Raw genomic sequence first — 18,285 nt, 5'->3', positions numbered from 1 at the left:
AAGATGTGGTATATATACACAATGGAATACTACTCAGCCATAAGAAACGATGAAATCCGGCCATTTGTGACAACACGGATGGACACTGAGGGTATTATGCTAAGCGACATAAGTCAGAGGGAGAAAGTCAAACACCGTATGATCTCACTCATAAGTAGAAGATAAAAACAACAACGAACAAACACATAGAGATAGAGATTGGTACCAGAGGAGAAGTGGGGAGGGAGAGGAGCGAAAGCCATGATTAGGCACATGGGTGTGGTGATGGATGGTAATTAGTCTTTGGGTGGTGAGCACGATGTAATCTACACAGAAATTGAAATATAATGACGTACATCTGAAATTTATATAATGTTACAAACCAATGTTACTGCAATAAAAAATAAATAAATAAATTGAATTAAACAATAAAAAAAAGAAAAGAAAAAAAATCTGAGATTCTATCAACGGCGGTTGCTGTACAGCTACATCATGACGGACAATGCTCCTGACTCCAGTTATAAAACACCATCCACTGGAAGGTGTACCACAATTTCAGAAATGCTGAAATGTGTATGTACACACACACACTTACACACATACCGTATACATCTTAGATTCAATAAGATACAGCAATCCAGGGGCCTTGGAACAAATTACTCCTAATATACGTTGTAAAATATGAATGCCTCTCTAAATCCTTTAAAAAATTAATTTTGCCATGAAGTACAGAAGAGAAAGAGATAAATCTTAAGTATGAATAAAGTTATAGGAAACTGCAGACATTTACTAATACATACCCTCTTTAAAAAGTGTTTCTTCTCATCTGTGGCATTCAATCATACTCTTTATAATGTGAAGAGCAGTTGACATCTTTCCCACCCACCAATATGACCGTGACTTATTCATATTTTCATACATCCAAGTACATGGAAAGGTAGGAAGCACATTTTTCACAATATACCATGGAAGGGGACTTTAAATCTACCTACTATTCTTAACTTTTGTTGTTTTCTCCAAAAGTTACCGAAAGTAATAACAATTTCTCATTCCATATCAAAGAAAAATATACTCTCTGGTGAAGACACGGCTATAAGTCTCTATAAAATCAAAGACCACCAATGCTTCAGCAAACACTCTCAATAAAGTTCATATATAAAAAAAAATAATAATAACAACGAAGTTTATATTTGAATGACCGACTGGAAATGCATCGATCTTCAGGGCCTCTTTTCCCTCCCTCTGAGAGTGCTCATGTCGTAGGCCCACACGGTGTCTATCCCCTCTCCGGTGACCTGGTCCGGAGTCCAGTGTGGGAAAGGGAACCGGCAAGCAATGACTCTAGCGTCATCCTCCAGTTCAAGCTCAAGTTTCTTCTCCAGCTGTGGCATCTGTGGAAGACGACAGTCATTATTTCAGTGAGCAGTGAGTCAGAGGAAAGGATTTCCTAATGTCCTTTTGTATTTCAGTTCCTGAAAATACCTCTGCAAAAATTAGTAAATGTAAAAAAGATGACTTCGGGGCATAAATACCTTATCAAACAATCTATTAAAATACAGAAGTCACGGGCCGGCCCCGTGGCTTGGTGGTTAAGTGCACGCGCTCCGATGCTGGTGGCCCAGGTTCGGATCCCGGGCGCGCACCGAGGCACCGCTTCTCCGTCCATCCTGAGGCCGAGTCCCACATACAGCAACTAGAAGGATGTGCAGCTATGACATACAACTATCTACTGGGGCTTTGGGGGGAAAAATAAATAAATAAAATCTTTAAAAAAAAAAAAATACAGAAGTCACATTATCAACAGTTTTAAGAACACCTTTTAGTCTCAATTATAAAATATGCCATTTTTAGCAGATGTGTATCACAGATTTCTGATTTTCTGACTAAAATCATGATGCGGCAGTAATTAAAATGAGAAGAGAAGCAGCTTTAAATTATTTACCTACCTAAACATATCAGTCTACCCTGTCTCAACTATTTAACACATATTTTTCCACATTTTTAACATCTCTGGAATCAGGATACCTCTTACAAGTGACACTGTCCTAGAATAACTGGCAATATTTTTTTCCTTCTCAATAGCAATGGTGCATCTTAAAATCAACAGCATCTAGATTCAATGAAATACAGTATAATTAGACCACAAAAAAATATACTTATTCTACCAACTTGAAACACAATGAAATGTTTCCTAATTCTTAAAAAGTTTATCTATAATATACTGATAATTTCTTGATATTCAACATAACTTATAAAAAGTAAAATCCTTTTATTTATCACTTTTGGATCCTTTTATTACTAATCTACCTGTGAAGAAAGAGTTTTATTGTTTGCTACAAGTATTGACATTGTAATTACATCAGCAAATTAACAACAGCTTAAAAATTTACCTTCGGGTCCTCAAAATATATTACCACCTTCACGTCCTAAAAATATTTTTTCTACTTTTAATTTGCTACTTGGAAATAATTTCAAATTTACAGAAAGGTTGCAAGAGGAGAACAAAGAAACCCTGTATTCCTTTACCCCACTTCACCAATTTTTAACAGTTGTCATTATTTGTTTTATCGGATTTGCCCTCTTCCCTTCTCTATGAACATTTTTTCTAAACCATTTGAGCACAGGTTGCATACAACACGCCCCTTTATTCCTTGATAATTCCATGTTTTCTAAGAAATAGTCCCAGCTCAGTTATCAAAGTTCATAAAATTTAACATTGTATTCCAATAATAATAATTCCAATAGCGTTCCAATTTTGTCAAATGTCCCAATAATGACCTTTTTATAACACTTTCCCCCAGTCCAGGATCCCATATTGCATTTAGCTGTAATGTTTCCTTGGTCTCCTTTAACCTGGAACAGCTCCTCGATCTTCCTTTGCTTCTCAAGACAGTGACATTCTTTAAGAACACAGGCCAGTTACTTCACCAGCGGCCCTCACCTCGGGGTCCTCGGATGTTCGCTCGCAATGACTCAGCTGTGTGCATCTTTCGCAGTGCCCCACAAGTGGGGCTATGAACTTCTCGGGGCTCCACAGTTAGACGCCCGTGGGGTCCTCCCGCTTTAAAGTCACGTTCACCACTGGGTTAAGGTGGTATCTGTTCTCTCCACAGTGTGGTTACTATTTTTCCTTTGCAGTGAACAAGTAATTTGTGGGGAGATACCTTGAGATGATGTAAATATCCTATCACTCATCAAACTGTCCCCCTACTAGATGGAGCATTCTTGATGACTCTGGCCTGAGTGAATTTTTACTATAATGGTTGCAAAGTGGTAATTTGCTAATTCCACCATTCCTCTTAGATTGAGAGCCAGCTTTCCACTGCCAGAAGAGCTCCCCTTCTCTCTCTCTCTCTCTCTCTCCATCACATAACTGTGAACTCCTAGATTCTTATTCCAGTCAGTGGGTGACAATCCACTACGTCCTCCTTTATTCTAATGAGTTCACCCACTGGGAGCCTCCTCAGACTGGCTGCTCTCTCCTTTGGATGTGCCCCCATCAAATGTTTCAAGTTTTTCCCTATACTCGGGCTCAACAAAATGCTCCAGGCTTTTGTATCTTCCCTTCCTCAGCCCTGGGATCAGCTATTTCTCAAACATTCCTGGTTTCTCTGAGTGGAAAACGATACTTAGAAACCAGGATCTGAGCAAAAACTACTTCCTTTAAAGGTAACCAATTAAATCAAGACGAACAAATCAATAGTGTTTCTAGGAAGATTCTTTCCTGACCCGTATCTTGAAAAAGCGTCTTGGAAAAACTCCTCTACATGACCGACGGCTTGAGTGAGCCAAAATTCTGATTCTTCATTAGAATCAATACCAAGACAACAAAGAATAAATTCCATTAAGGATGAAATATTTCTTTTCTTTTAACAGCCAGTAAAAGATTATTTAAAAAAAAAAAAAAAAAAGTTTTGTTCCTTGAGGGAAAAAGTAAATAAGCAAAGAATGAGACAATGGGTGTTTTTCCAAAATATCAGAGGTTTCTTATGGTAATTTTGTTCATAAAAAGGATAATTGTAAACTTATTCATATTATCGTTATTCTTTTCACCTTTACGGTTTCTTTTATTTCCAAATGACTGTCATATGCTAAGTCAAGATAAACTTACAAAAGAAAGGAGCTATTTCAATCATAAGAAATTAACTGACTAAATTACACATAAATATTCAATGAACCTGGGTCTTGATATCATACACAAAGAGAAGCAGTGATGTGTCACGTCCATCTAATGGAATTCAAAATTATTCATACAATTATGGGTTTCAAACTGACACAAACTCATCATATTCTAATTATATCTTCAAAACTTTAAACATAAGTTGAAACCAGCTCAAAAACCTATGACAAATGAGCCACGCCCATCAGCGGCTTTGAGGCCTGGATCACTCCCTCCTCCCTGAAACACTGGCTTCACTTGGCTCCTAGGGTAAGCCACCCCCCAACGCCTCCTCTCCAGTCCTTTGCTGGGTGCCCCTCATCAGTTAGGGGCCAGGGCTCAGGCCTTGCACAGCTCTACCCACTTCCTGGGTGATCTCTGCCACTCGTCAGCTTCAACTCCTGCTGCACCAGCGCCCAACAAACTTCATCTCCAGCCTGCCCTCCCTCCTGAGCCCCAGACTCCCTCCATCCATGACTGCCAACTTGACAGCTCCACACACATCTCAGACTTCACATGCCACATGGAATTCCTGAGCTCCCCCAGCTCAGTAACGGCAACTCTCAACTTCCCGTTGCTGAGGCCAAAAACCTTGGGGGCCCTTGGCCCTCCTCTTTCTCTCATGCCCATGTTGGATCTGCGGCTAATCCTATTGGTTCTATCTTCACGATGCATCCAAAATTGGACCACTTCCCACCAGCTTCTCCACCCCGTTGCAAACTTGTCACACCTGTGGGCTAGATGCCTGCAAGTGCTCATAATCTGCCTCCGGGCTTCTACTCCTGTCTACCCTTGTCAACCCAGCTGGTTCCTCGACTCCTCTGTTCAAACCCGCAATGGCTCCGGCCTTACAAAGGCAGAGTGTCCTTCCCATCCCAGTCCCTATTTATCCTCTGACCTCACCTCTACCCTGCTCCCCTCACTCCCCCCACACCTGCCACCCCCACCTCCTTGCTGCTCCTGGAACCCAACAGGCACACACTCCTCAACACCTTTGCAATGGCTGTTCCTCAGCCCGGAATGTTCTTGTTCTTCCCAACAGTGCCGCACAGCTCCCTCCCTCGCTGCCACACGTGTTCTTCTCAGGGACACTGTCTCTGCCCCATCCCTCTCTTGCTTTAATTTGCCCCATGGCACTTATCCCCTGGTATTGTATGATATATTTAATATAAGTATCTCATGTAACATCTGCTCTCCCCACTGGTGTGTAAGTACCTTAGGACTGGGACATTTTTCTTTTTTATCCACTGAAGTACCCCAAGTGATCAGAACAGGGTCTGGCACTTAGTGGGCCCTCAATAAATACTAGTCAAATGAATGAATGAAGGATAAATGATTCAGTCATGAATCATTTTTTTGTGTGTCTGTGTGAGGAAGATCAGCCCTGAGCTAACATCCATGCCAATCCTCCTCTTTTTGCTGAGGAAGACTGGCCCTCAGCTAACATCCGTGCCCATCTTCCTCCACTTTATATGGGACGCCGCCACAGCATGGCCTGACAAGCAGTGCATCAGTGCGCGCCCGGGATCCAAACCCTGGGTCGCCAGCAGCAGAGCATGCACACTTAACCGCTACACCACGAGGCGGCCCCATAAATCATTTTTCTTTAGCAGAACATAATGACAATAATTTTGTTCATTAATTCATAATAGAATTCGTAACTAAAATTAAATTAGTCATTCTTTGAAGTTAAGAAATTCAATAGCCGCTGGGAAAAGTGTACTTAATGGGTATGTTTATACCATATCCGAATATTCATTGAACAAATATTCCCTGAGTGACTGCTCTGCGCTGGGTGCTGCCGTGCTGGTCTGGCAGCAAAGACGACAGGCCAGCCTTCATTCTTGAGTTTACAGGGCAGTGCACACGGCCAGCACTGCCAAAGCCATCACCCAGAAAAACGTGCGATAGCTCATCTAGGGAGAGGGGAGCGGAAAAGAGAGGGGCTGGAGCTTGTCTCACTGGGCGGTCAGGGACGGCTTCTCGGAGGAAAGGACACCTGACCCGAGCGGTCAGCAGGTGCTCACTTACCAGGCCCAGAGCTGGCGGGACTGACGTCGGACAGAAGGACGCAGCCCACACACAGTGACGTCCAGAGAAGGACAGAGGGCTGGCACAGAGAGCTGGGGGAAGCAGGGCCACTCCACTCCAGGCCTCTGGCCATGCGGAGCGTTTGGGCCTTATCCTCGCTGCTTTTAAGCAGGAAGAAGCCACAGAAGGGTTTTAAACAAGGACACAATTGATCTGTTCCACATTTGGAAAAGATGTTCCTAGTGCACAAGCTGGTGTTAAATGTGGTATTTGCAATCCTCGTACTGGATTCACCAGGTCCACACGGGATTCCTCATTCCCCTCATGTTAGAGCCGAACAGCGCTGAAACGCTAGGACACCTCTAATTTCCAGCTACAACTGCAAAGGGCTGTTAGGAACAACCAGTCGGGTATCAGAAGCAGGGTGAGAGTTCTAACACCTCTGAAGTTCCCTGAGGGTCCCCCGGGCTCTCTCCTGACCACGTGTGCTTCAGCTGCCACAGGAAACGTTTCCTGCCACAACGGCTCTGCTGAGCCACCTCAGGGAAGGGAAATGCATTTTAAGAGAAGACCGCATGACCTGGCCAACAGGTAAAAGGATGTCCAGGGCTCACAGGACTCCCCATGGGCAGACTTGACCTTCTGGCTTGAAGGCCACACTCTCCCTCCCATCACTGCCTCCACACAGGCGAAGACTGACGTGGGTGGAAAGTGGGGCGTCCACAAGTGAAACTGGCCCTTCCATACCAACAGAAGCCACCTGGGCCCTCTGCACCCTCATCAATCCACCTGCATGGAGAACTGCAAGTTGGCTGAATCCCTCTTATTTCAGGGAATGTGGATGCTGAGTGTATTCCAGCTGCTCCCCTTTTTCTCGGGAACAGAGAAATGCTACGAGTTTCTTATTTGAGATTTCTCTTTTAAAAGAAGATTTCTCTGTATACAGAAGAATGGACAATAATTGCAAAAACATTCATCAAAATAATAGGACTCTTATTTCTCAAATGAACAGCTCCAAAAACTGACGGTACTTCAAACATGATGAAGAAGCACAGGAGTTGGATCCCACCGGTTACCTGGCGACAGTGATGACCACAGGCCACTGCTGCCCCCTAATGGGACAGAGCTGCAGCAGCTGCATAAGCCCATGTCTCAGGCCATCACCATGGGGCCTCCCAAGACAGCCTGGAAGTCCCAAAAAATATCAACTTTCTATTTTTATTAAGCATGGATTTCAAATTAAAGCTATTTGCCCCAAAATGCTATTACAAGGAATACCCAAACATCATAATAAGTAGTAAATACCATCAAATTCCACAGCAATTCTATGATCCCAAATAGTTTTTTCAAATGACCAGGGATCATGCCTTTCTCCCTCTTTTCATTTCTATAACAAAAGCATAGACACCCAGGTTTCATCTTAATTTTAGGTTTACTGAGAACTATGAACATATAGAATCTTGTCACTTTCAAGAATATCTAATAAAAGTATTTCTAGGGGCTGGCCCAGTGGCATTAGTGGTTAAGTTCACATACTCCACTTCGGTGGCCTGGGGTTCATGGGTTCAGATCCCCGGCGCAGACGTACATATCGCTCACCAAGCCGTGCTGTGGTGGCGACCCACATACAAAATAAATGAAGATTGGCACAGATGTTAGCTCAGCAACAATCTTCCTCAAGCAAAAAGAGGAGGATTGGCACAGATGTTAGCTCGGGGCCAGTCTTCTTCAATAACAACAAAAAAAGCATTTCTAAATCAACTTAAAAAAAAAAAATGAAAGAAAATGGTATTGCACTGAAGGTCCTAATAGTAAGAATAAATTTCTCAAGCAGTGAAACATCTCATACAAAAATAAAGGTATGAATAAGAAAACAAAACAACAAAAAGTAAGTTTGCTGTTTTTTTTTTAATTAAAACCCATCTCAGTTATATATAGTGGCATTTCAGCAAACATCCAATTTTGCCAAGATTATTATGGCTACAATTACAGACTTTAAAAAGTGAAAAGGGATTTCTTTTTATGGTCTGTAAACCAACAATTACAATAAAAGCATCCCATTCTGGTCATCTTTCCAAAGGCTAAATGCAGGACCATTATCAGTACGACGCTGCAGTATTTCACTTTTGAAAGTACAGAACCAAAGTTCCATACAAATCAGTCAACCGAGGTCAATTGAAACTAGTCAATGCTCATCCACCTGAAAATTATCTTATTGCAAAATCGGAAAAATGATCAATTCAAAGGGAACATCCCATTAACTTTCCCAAGTGATTTCAGCTGGATGTGCGTGGGCAACCATGAAAATCCCCAATCACATTAGACACTGGGAACTCATAAGGCAGTTTTCAGACTACAATTTTTAGGGCTTGGGTAGATAATTGAGGTTTTTATCTGAAGCAAAAGTTTAAAAATATGACTGAGTCTTTTATGATTAAACTCTTTAAGGCCCTGAAGTATTTTGTTAAACCAATGAACTGAAATCCAATGTTCCCTCAGAATCTCTGGGAGGCTGTCATTTTGCACATGGGTGAGCAGGCCAACAGCGAGCGGCCTGCTAGAGCTGAAGGGCCTCCCACTTAACCCCAGACCAAACAGGGGAGGTATACTCACCATTTGAGGCACGCCGAAAATAACAACGTTGGAGTACTGCGAAAAAGTCACCTAGAGGAGGGGGAAACAATTCACAGATGGATCGTAAAGAGTCAATCATCAAGCTTAACTTTTGTTTCAAAATGAGTAGCAATTTTCCATTTCGCCAAATAGTCGGTTTTCACAAAGAGGGGCCCTCTTTAAGATTTCACAAGGAATGGAATACCGCGTTCATGCTTTCGTTCGTGTTAGTTCAATCCATTCATTTTCCACATGCTTCCCCATGTCACGTCATCCCATCCTCATGGTGACTCCACGCAGGGCCTGCCCCAGGGGTCATCTGTCAGAAGGGCCAGTAACTCATCCAATGACCAGCTGGTGGTAAGGCCATCCGTGCCACCGGTCCACACACTTTCTACTTGACTCCATATACACCAAACTACCTTAGCAAGAACTCGAGGGATTTCAGAACCACCTGTTTGTTTTCTTTTATGTTGAACCATCCTTAAAATTCTAGTCCTACTCCTCTTCTCTAAAATACTAAGTAAAAAGTGCAATGGTCTTTAGTTGAAAAACTGGGGGGAAAAGTGCTTTGCCAGTCAAAATTCTTATTGCCCAATAAAAGTCTTAATTTACTCTACAGAGAGAGCGTTTATGTATATGTGGAATCAAAAACAATGCAAGCAAAACTCAAGTGAATTTTCATAAGCTACTGATGACAGCATTACAATGGGGAATTCTTATTTAAGTAAAAGCATATTATGGAGCATTCCTAAAGCAAAATTACAAGGCATTTTTTAGAGTACAAATAAACTTGGAAGGGGCTGGCCCCGTGGCTTAGCGGTTAAGTGCGCGCGCTCCGCTACTGGCGGCCCAGGTTCGGATCCCGGGCACACACCGACGCACCGCTTCTCCGGCCATGCTGAGGCCGTGTCCCACATACAGCAACTAGAAGGATGTGTAACCATGACATACAAGTATCTACTGGGGCTTTGGGAAAAAAAAGGAGGAGGATTGACAATAGACGTTAGCTCAGAGCCAGTCTTCCTTGGCAAAAAGAGGAGGATTAGCATGGATGTTAGCTCAGGGCTGATCTTCCTCACAAAAATAAATAAATAAATAAATAAACTTGGAAGGATTTTGTACCTTATGAAGACCAAAGGGAACCCTGACAGCATGGTTGGTGCAGTCTGTTCTCTTGCACACATCTCTGCCTCTCTCTAAACACACGCATGTGTGCACGCATGCACACGTGCACAGGGAAAAGTCTACTGTTCACCAAGAATGACATTAACGGGTTAATGCCTATATTACAATTTATAAGATTCCAAATGAGATGACTTCATAATAAATAAAATAACCATTTCAAAATAAATATCATATCATAATAAAATTATTTTCTATTTCATCACTTCATAAAAAATAAAAATGAGAACTTTTTTAATTTAGTAAATAAATTCTTGGAATTCACATGACCTATCATGTCGTAAACCTTAAGTTTCTACTCTCACGTAGGGAGACAATCTGTTAAATTCATCAGTATAAAAGGTGTTCACATTTCATTATGTTGAAATATACGCTTCTATTTTAAGTACTTTTCTTTTATTACACTTTTAAGTTTTCAGTCATACTACTTATGAATCATAAAGTTTTCGGTTGGAGTTTTCTAGGACCACTCGCTGCCTTACATACCTTCCACAAATCTGAAATATAAAACTTGGCAGAGTCCTGCACCCCTTCTCGCCAAGCGCAGTATCTGGAGTACCAGACTAGCCACGGGTTTAACTCATAACCCACAGCCGGGAATCCTTCCTTTGCAGCTGCTATCACCTGTGGAAAGAGGCTGTATTTACTCAAAGTAAGAAGAAAAACATCAACTTAGATTGTCAAATGATATGAATACTTCCTATTTATGGGCCATAATCCTAAAATATCCAATCAAAAAACACCTCCTTTGTTCAAGACACCATTTAAAGATGGATCTCTAAAGTTGTATAGCTTTATGGACAAGATAACGCCAGCCCATTTAAACTCAGTATTCTCATTTTTATCAAAGATTTCACCCCAAGTATCAGAACAGTCAGGTTTGCTTTGGACATCCACGTAATTAATCCTGGATTGGCCAAGCCCTGGGTAGGGCTGACAAAAACTTGATGAAAATGTGCCATCTCACTCCATCAGTGATAGCACAGCAGTGGGGGAAATGAACGTGCCTGGGAGGATGTTCTGTGAACTAGTTGTAATGTACAACAAAAATAACCTGTCAGTGAAGACCCCGCAATTAATTACATATTTCCTTAATATTTAAAGAGTGTTCACTCAAAATTGAAAACAAGTAAAAGCAAAATGGAACGAGTCCGTATAAGTCAACTGTAGAACGCCACTGGCCTCTGTCAGGTGAGAGGGACACGGGCTGGTCCTGGGGTCTCTCTGCTCCTTCCATCTTGCCACCACTCTCCAAGGGAGCGTCTCTGAAGGAGCTGTCCCACCCACAGAAATTTCCCAAGTAACTACAGTGTCGCCCCTTTAGGAAGGAAACCATTTTCTGAGAAACCATAAAGCATTCAAATCTGGATTTAGAAACTTCCTGCTGATTAATATATAAATCTCCTGATTTCTCAAAAACAAAGCAAGTCACTGTTTAACCTCCTCCTGACGATTCTGGTCACCATTGTGAAACTGCAGGGGCTGCAAGGGCTGGTAAAGGTGTCGTGGCCCTGCCGGCCTCCACACTAAAAGTTTCCAGAACACTGGCCTTTACTACTGCTATCCTCACTTTTCGCCTCATCATGGGGATGGAGGCCTAAGCATGGTGCCACCTTGCCCAGGGAGAAACATGCTCTGGGACACTCGTTCGCCAGTCAGGGGCCCTGAGTCCTTACTCACAGGCTCCTAGCTGGGGTCAAAGCGAGCTGAGGTCACTAAAAGTCTGACCTTCGGATAAGTGGAGCTTAATGCACTGGCTCTTCCCTATTTTAACTCTACATTACCCCACAGGAATTATTATACATGTATAAATATGGACAGATGTAGAAGCAAATATTTATGGTGCAAAAATATAAAATAGTTAAACTCCACGATTTAACAGGTTTCTTCTGGGTATGCCACCCCTTTTGGCCCAAGTTTTTTTAATGGACAATTTCATAACTATCAATTAATTGTTCCTTTTTATCTGGCATATCTACAGAGCACTTTCTCCTTTAGGAAAAAATTAAATCTGAAAAAAATAAATTACAAATTCATGCTGGAGGGTTTGACAGTTCAGCCAGACAAACACAAAATTAAACAACTACTTTATTAAACTGTCAGATTTAGCAAGTCTTTGCATAAGCCTCATTAGAAATGTGAAACTGAAACTTTAACAATTCTAGTTCCAAACCTTAAAAACATCTTAACATAACTCACGATACGTCCGTCGCCACTGCCAATGTCCACCAGGGATCCTCTTCTGCATCGCAACATTTTCACAACATTTTCAATCTGCTTTGTAGTTGCAGGAACAAAAGGTAAACAAATTCTTCGGAGGGCTGGTGTTATAAATGGTGTGGCCACAGCATATACAGCCACCAGGGTCCCACCAACAATCCCGGTAAACAAGAATCCCCAATTGCTTTTCTTCAAACTGTTGGCTTCAAGACTTCGAGGCAGAACACATTCCAACTGACTTGCTTCTGTAAGTGTTTCTGGGGGTGAACCTGGATCGAGAGCAAGCAGAGAAGACGTGTGTGGCACCAAATCTGAAACCCAAGGTAGTATTTTTTTCTACAATCCCTATTGACAAACAAACTCACGCTTTTTAAAGAAGTATAATTCAGCTGAATACCATCTAAATTACAAATATAGGATTCCATAATGAGCTCCAAATTCCATCAACTAAATGAAAGTGTTTTGGAGAAAATCATTCAATACTAACAGAAGACTAAAATCTTTTCTTTCCAACATACTGATTTTTTTTGTCTCTAAGAGTCATCCTCAGAAAACAATGCATTCAAACCTATTTGGTATCTTATGAATTCAATACCCATTAATACAAATGCTAGCCAAGAACTCCATATTTTTATGGCTCAGAACAAAGCCTCATAAACAAATAAGCAAGAAAACTTATTCTAATTATTACCCTATTTCAAATAGGATGAAAGTATCCCACACCAAAATTGGTCAGGCATCTATAATCCAGTTGCACAAACACAATTTTGAAGTAATAGAGGAAACCAAATTCAGATTTTACTAAAAATCTTAAATGATCATAGTACTAAGTAAAGTTTTAAAGCAGATCCAAAAACAAAGATAAAATAAAATAATCATTCCAGTGCTATCAAGAGTATGGAATAAGGCACACTCCGTTGATTACAGAGAAATGAACGGTACATTAAATATCTTCCCCTTAAGTTTTATCCTTTACAAGGTAGTCTTAGTAGGGTCTCAGGTTTTTTAGGTTGAAAGTGATTTGAAATTAATTTTGAAATGGATTAATGACTAGTACAGCACAGCAGGCAAGAACAGGACCCCTCAGGAGCCTGCCGACATCAGGACCCCCACTCTTCGCCTTGCGAACGGTGTGCCCCTTCACCTCTCTGAACCTCGGTCTCCTTGTCTATAAAGTGGGGATCACGGGTTGCTGTGAGAATGAAACCAGTGGATACAGGTAAAGCACTGAGAACAATGACCGGTAATTGAACCCCACAGGGAACAGAACCGTCCTGCCCTGAAGCAGCTCACGGTCTGTCTAGCTGAGAAGCTAAGACCAAAAACACAGGAATCTGAGGAAAAAGGAGAGAGTACGAGGAGGGAGGACAACAGACTCTTGTTGCTCGAAAACATTATGTTCATAATTGCAGTATTAGTGAGTGGTTCAAAAGGCCCATTGAGAGAGTTTCCTATTGCTGCTGTAAGAAATTACCACAAACTTGGTCGGTTAAAACAACCCACACTTATCGTAGAGAGGTCAGATGTCTGAAATGGCAGTGCTGCGTTCCTTCTGGAAGCTCTAGGGTAGGATGGGTTTGCTCGCCTTTTCCCGCTTCTAGAGGCTGCCTGCATTCCTTGGCTGGCAGCCCCACGTCACTCCAATCTCTGCTTCCATCATGACACCTCTGGTGACACCCCCACCTCCCTCTTTCCTTTATAGGAAAGGATTCTTTCCTTGTGATTACATTGGGCCCACCCAGATAATCCATGATAACCTCCCCATCTCAAAATCCTTAACTTAATCCCATCTGTGAAGTCTCTCATGTAACACAGTCACAGGTTCTGGGGATGATTAGGATGTGGACATATTTGGGGAGGGGGAGTCATTATGCCACCACACCCATGAAATGTGGTAATCTGTTACACCCTCGTCGAGGTACAAATGTGAACACAGGCCACACCAAAAGCTGGCCCACCACAGTGAGTCACTGCTCCAGGGCAGCCGACCCCCCATCAGAACCTCCCGCTTAGTATGGCTTTGTTCTTCTCAACGCCTGAGGCCCCTGAAGTGAGGTTTAAAACTGGTTTCATAGTGGAAAACCAACTCAGAAACAACAAAAGTCTCCTGCTGGTGTTGGGGATGGAGGTAACATAAAAGAAAAGTTTAGGAAGGTGCTAGTGTTTGAGAGAAAGCAAGAGTTTTAAAGACTTTTTTTTTTTTGTGAGGAAGATCAGCCTTGAGCTAACATCCATGCTAATCCTCCTCTTTTTGCTGAGGAAGACCGGCTCTGAGCTAACATCTATTGCCAATCCTCCTCTTTTTTTCCCCAAAGCCCCAGTAGATAGTTGTACTTCATAGTTGCACAGCCTTCTAGTTGCTGTATGTGAGACGCGGCCTCAGCATGGCCGGAGAAGCGGTGCGTTGGTGCGCGCCCGGGATCCGCACCTGGGCCGCCAATAGCGGAGCGCACGCACCTAACCGCTAAGCCACGGGGCCGGCCCCTAAGACATTTTCAATTACACTTTCCAGCATTGTATGGAGGAACTTACATGCTACAGTAGTAATCATACATTTGATTACTTTTTTTTTAAAAGTCAAGGCACACATGTCATGCCTGTGTAAAATCATCCTGTAAGCATTTCAACTGTAGAGTCGAGTCGCCAGGGGACTTGAATCACACAATCCTGGAGTCTCAGAACCTTATTAGTTGTGTAAAAATACATAAGTGTTGCTAAGACTCGGTTTTCTCACCTGTAAGATTTAGAAATAATACTATCCTCATGGGGTTATTGGGACAGCTAAATAAACAACGCAGATACAGCCCTTAGCACAGGCCTGAGGGAGTAAGAGATGATTATTAGCCTTTATTATTCTCAACACTATCATGAGGGAGTGGCTCAATAATTTTTAATACCTTTATTGAGATGTAATTTATACACCGTACAATTTTCCTATTTAATGTGTACAATTCAAAGGTTTTTAGTATATTCACAGATATGTGCAACCATCACCACAGTCAAATTGAGGACTTTTTCATTACCTCAAGAAGGAAGCCCTTATCCTTTAGCCATCACCCCCACCACCCTCCCCCTCACCCCCTAGGCCCAAGCAACCACTAATCTACTCTCTGTCTCTATAGAGTTCCCTAGTCTGGATTTTGATGAATGGTATCATATAGTATGTGGTTTTTTGTGACTGGCTTCCTTTTCTTAGAATAAAGTTTTCAAGATTCATCCATATTGTACCAGGTATCAGTAATTACTCCTTTTTATGGCCGAATAATACTCCATTGTATGAACAGACCACATTTTGTTTATCCATTTGTCTGCTGATGGACAGTCTCTCTAGTCAGCATAAGCCAGTAGACAGTTGACTAGACAAACATGAGTCAGACAATCCAAATTCTGTTTCACTTGTATAGACACGTACTCTTCAATTTACCCTGCAAAAGATATAATAAAGAGCTCCTAGTGATCCAGGCCCCCATCTAGCCTGTGTGAGTGATGGGGTCCATTTGAGACAGTTACAAGGCAGGTTGTGAGAAATGCTCTAACATGAACAAAACGCTGTAGGAATACAAGGGGAGGTAGAGGAAAGACTGATCCCAACAACGGAACCAGGAAGGTTGGCAGAGACAGAATTTGAGCTGGGCATGAGGGTGTTGGAAAAAGCGCATTCTCAAAAGAAGGACGCCTTGGAACCAAGGCATGGAGGGTGGGGAAAGCATTTGCGGAGCACAGAGTGAGAGATACAACAGGAAGGCAGGGGACATGCGGATGCCAGGCAAATTGTGTACTTTATTCTTGTGCATTGGGATGAAACTTTTTGAGCAGTCACTACAATACTTGTGTTTTCTAAGAAAGGCAACACCAGCAGCAGTGTGTCCCTTGATGAAATCACTGAATTTTCTCTCAAGTTTTTATACCTGCAAGTCTTTCAACTTCACAAAAACTTGTATAAGCTTTTGAAGACGTTACTACGTAAATCCAATTTTTTACTATATTGTTACCTCCATTCAATAAAAAATGTACTGATTTTTATCATTGAAAACCAGTCTCTAAAGATTCAAAACTAAAATCAAGACTATTTCTACAAGTTTCGAACCCTTTTGACGGAACACAGATTCATAAGACTATTTACTATGGTACAAATAAATGACATAAGACCTCTGTCAGATCTGCTCTGACAGTGGCCACTGGCTTTTTTTCTTGAGTGCTCGGAGGGACTCATGCCTTGAAAATAAAAAAAGACCCAAAGAGGTGAACTTCTGTTGTGTCGGTAGTGAGTTTTGATAATGGTTGAAAATCTCAATTTTCAGCGACAGATTTGGGTCAGCTAAAGCTAGAAGCAATTACAGATGTACAAAAAGGTACAAAGGGTTCTCATCCAAGTTCATGCCAAAGGAAAAAGATCAGGAGGAAAGAATAGGCCTCTTTGGAATTGTGACCTGCCACACGTGCTTAAAGTGGGGTTTATATTTGAATGTCACAATGTTAAAGGCTGTTCATTGTTCATTTGCATATGCATGCCAGTTCAGTAACTACAGCGTCTATTTTATGTCCCTTTAACATATTTTTTTTGTCCCTTAAGAAGCATTTCCCGTACTGGTCTAATGTCATTGGTGTCTTTTCGATATACAGCACCTATTAATATTAGGAAAAACTTTTTTTGCGTGTTTGGACAGGAAAAAAATAAACTGAGCAAAGAACATCATTAGACATTTCCCTTACTTCACAACAATCTAATGAGCCAAATGGATTGCAGAATTCACCATTTTGAAGGAGGAAACACTCAAATTCACCATAGAGTGAAGTGAGACCTGACTCCAAGATCTAAAATGTCCTTAGAGCATCACTCCAGGTTTAGAGGGTAAAAGGGCCAAGCATTAGGAAAGGTTAACGGATCACCAACCATCCAGTGACAAAGCCAGTTCTCGCCTTAAGGCCAGGGTCAAATGTTATTACCCATGCACTGATTTCATAGGTATGACACAACAGGGCAAGTTCCTATTCTATGGCAGTTGGGGTGCAGGAAGGCTGGAAACCTATAAACACAAGCTTGTAAAATATTAGGTCGTGATCAGTGCTCTAAAGAAAGGATTTAGAGGACGGGGTACTACTTAGCTAGGGTTGCCAGGAAAGATCTTTCCGAGGGAGCACAACGCAGGGCTTCCGAGTGGAGCCCTTAGGCAAGGCTGTGCAATTTTGCTTCTTACCGGCTAGGTGTGAGTGGAGCCCTTAGACAAGGCTGTGCAATTTTGCTTCTTACCGGCTAGCTGTATAATCTTGGGCAAGTTACTGGACCACTTGTGCTAAACGGGGATTTCTCTAACAAACATTTAGAGCTTGCTAAGGGCCGGGCACTGTTCTCCCTGAATCCGTACAGCAGCTGTGTAAGGTGGACACCATTGTTATCATTACCATTTTTGCAGACAAGGAACCTGCGGCAGAAAGAGATTATGTCACCTCCCCAAAGACCCAGCTAGTTAAGTGGCAGCAGGGATTCCAACCCAGACAGTGACTGCAGTACCCCTGTGTCTTAAGATCGCGCTAAGGATTGAGTTATTCACCCCAAAGCGCTCAGAACAGTCCCGGCAGCTGGATCCCGAAGCGCCAGCGAAGCGCCGCGGAGGGGGCACCGGGCAGCCCCGAAGGGCGGAGGGCGCGGCGGCAGGAGCACGGCGCCCCGAACACCAGACTCCGGGCCAGGGCAGCGGCCAGCGGCTCGCACGCCCGCCCGCACCCGACACGGACGGCCGGACGACGAAGCCCCCACCGAGCGCGACCCCCACGCCGCGCCCGCCCCCAAGCCCACGTTCCGCGCTATGCCCGCCGGCCTCACCTCCGCCTCCCTCCATCGCGAGAGTTCCGGCAGTTGGGGGAACCCGGAAGTGGATTCTACCATCTTTTCGGAGCCGGGGAGAGAAGGAGCGAGTAAATAATGCTCTCAGTAAATGAGTTCCTCCTTGGGACCCGCTATCCAGAAACTCTCCATTGTATAGCTTTAAGAAATGACTAAATTCGAGCTACTCTCGGCTTGTGGATTCTAAAGTTCCCGTCCGTGTCTTCGCACTCCCCCCCCACAGCTTCCTGGATGATACAAGTTTCCGAAGGCC

General features: G+C 42.7%; 1 protein-coding gene across 3 annotated transcripts; it reads right to left on the bottom strand.

Annotated features, from left to right (window-relative positions):
* Nucleotides 1-332: 332 nt before the first annotated feature.
* ATPSCKMT (ATP synthase c subunit lysine N-methyltransferase) lies at nt 333-18,278 on the bottom strand. Of its 3 annotated transcripts, none has more exons than XM_058564356.1 (5): nt 18,012-18,270; nt 12,167-12,456; nt 10,454-10,591; nt 8,783-8,833; nt 333-1,370 (listed from the first exon to the last, which is right to left on the bottom strand). In XM_058564356.1, the coding sequence occupies exons 1-5, from the start codon at nt 18,025-18,027 to the stop codon at nt 1,200-1,202; spliced, it is 666 nt and encodes a 221-aa protein (XP_058420339.1). In that variant the 5' UTR covers nt 18,028-18,270; the 3' UTR covers nt 333-1,199. The 3 variants fall into 3 exon arrangements, with proteins under 3 accessions (XP_058420339.1, XP_058420340.1, XP_058420341.1); XM_058564358.1 differs by lacking the exon at nt 333-1,370 and adding an exon at nt 1,377-1,463 and having other exon boundaries at nt 18,012-18,278; XM_058564357.1 differs by lacking the exon at nt 8,783-8,833 and having other exon boundaries at nt 18,012-18,274.
* Nucleotides 18,279-18,285: the final 7 nt, after the last annotated feature.

The sequence above is a fragment of the Diceros bicornis genome, chromosome 20 (genome assembly GCF_020826845.1).
Source record: "Diceros bicornis minor isolate mBicDic1 chromosome 20, mDicBic1.mat.cur, whole genome shotgun sequence".
In the NCBI taxonomy this organism is placed as follows: domain Eukaryota; kingdom Metazoa; phylum Chordata; class Mammalia; order Perissodactyla; family Rhinocerotidae; genus Diceros; species Diceros bicornis.
This window is presented reverse-complemented; position numbering and strand designations above follow the sequence as displayed.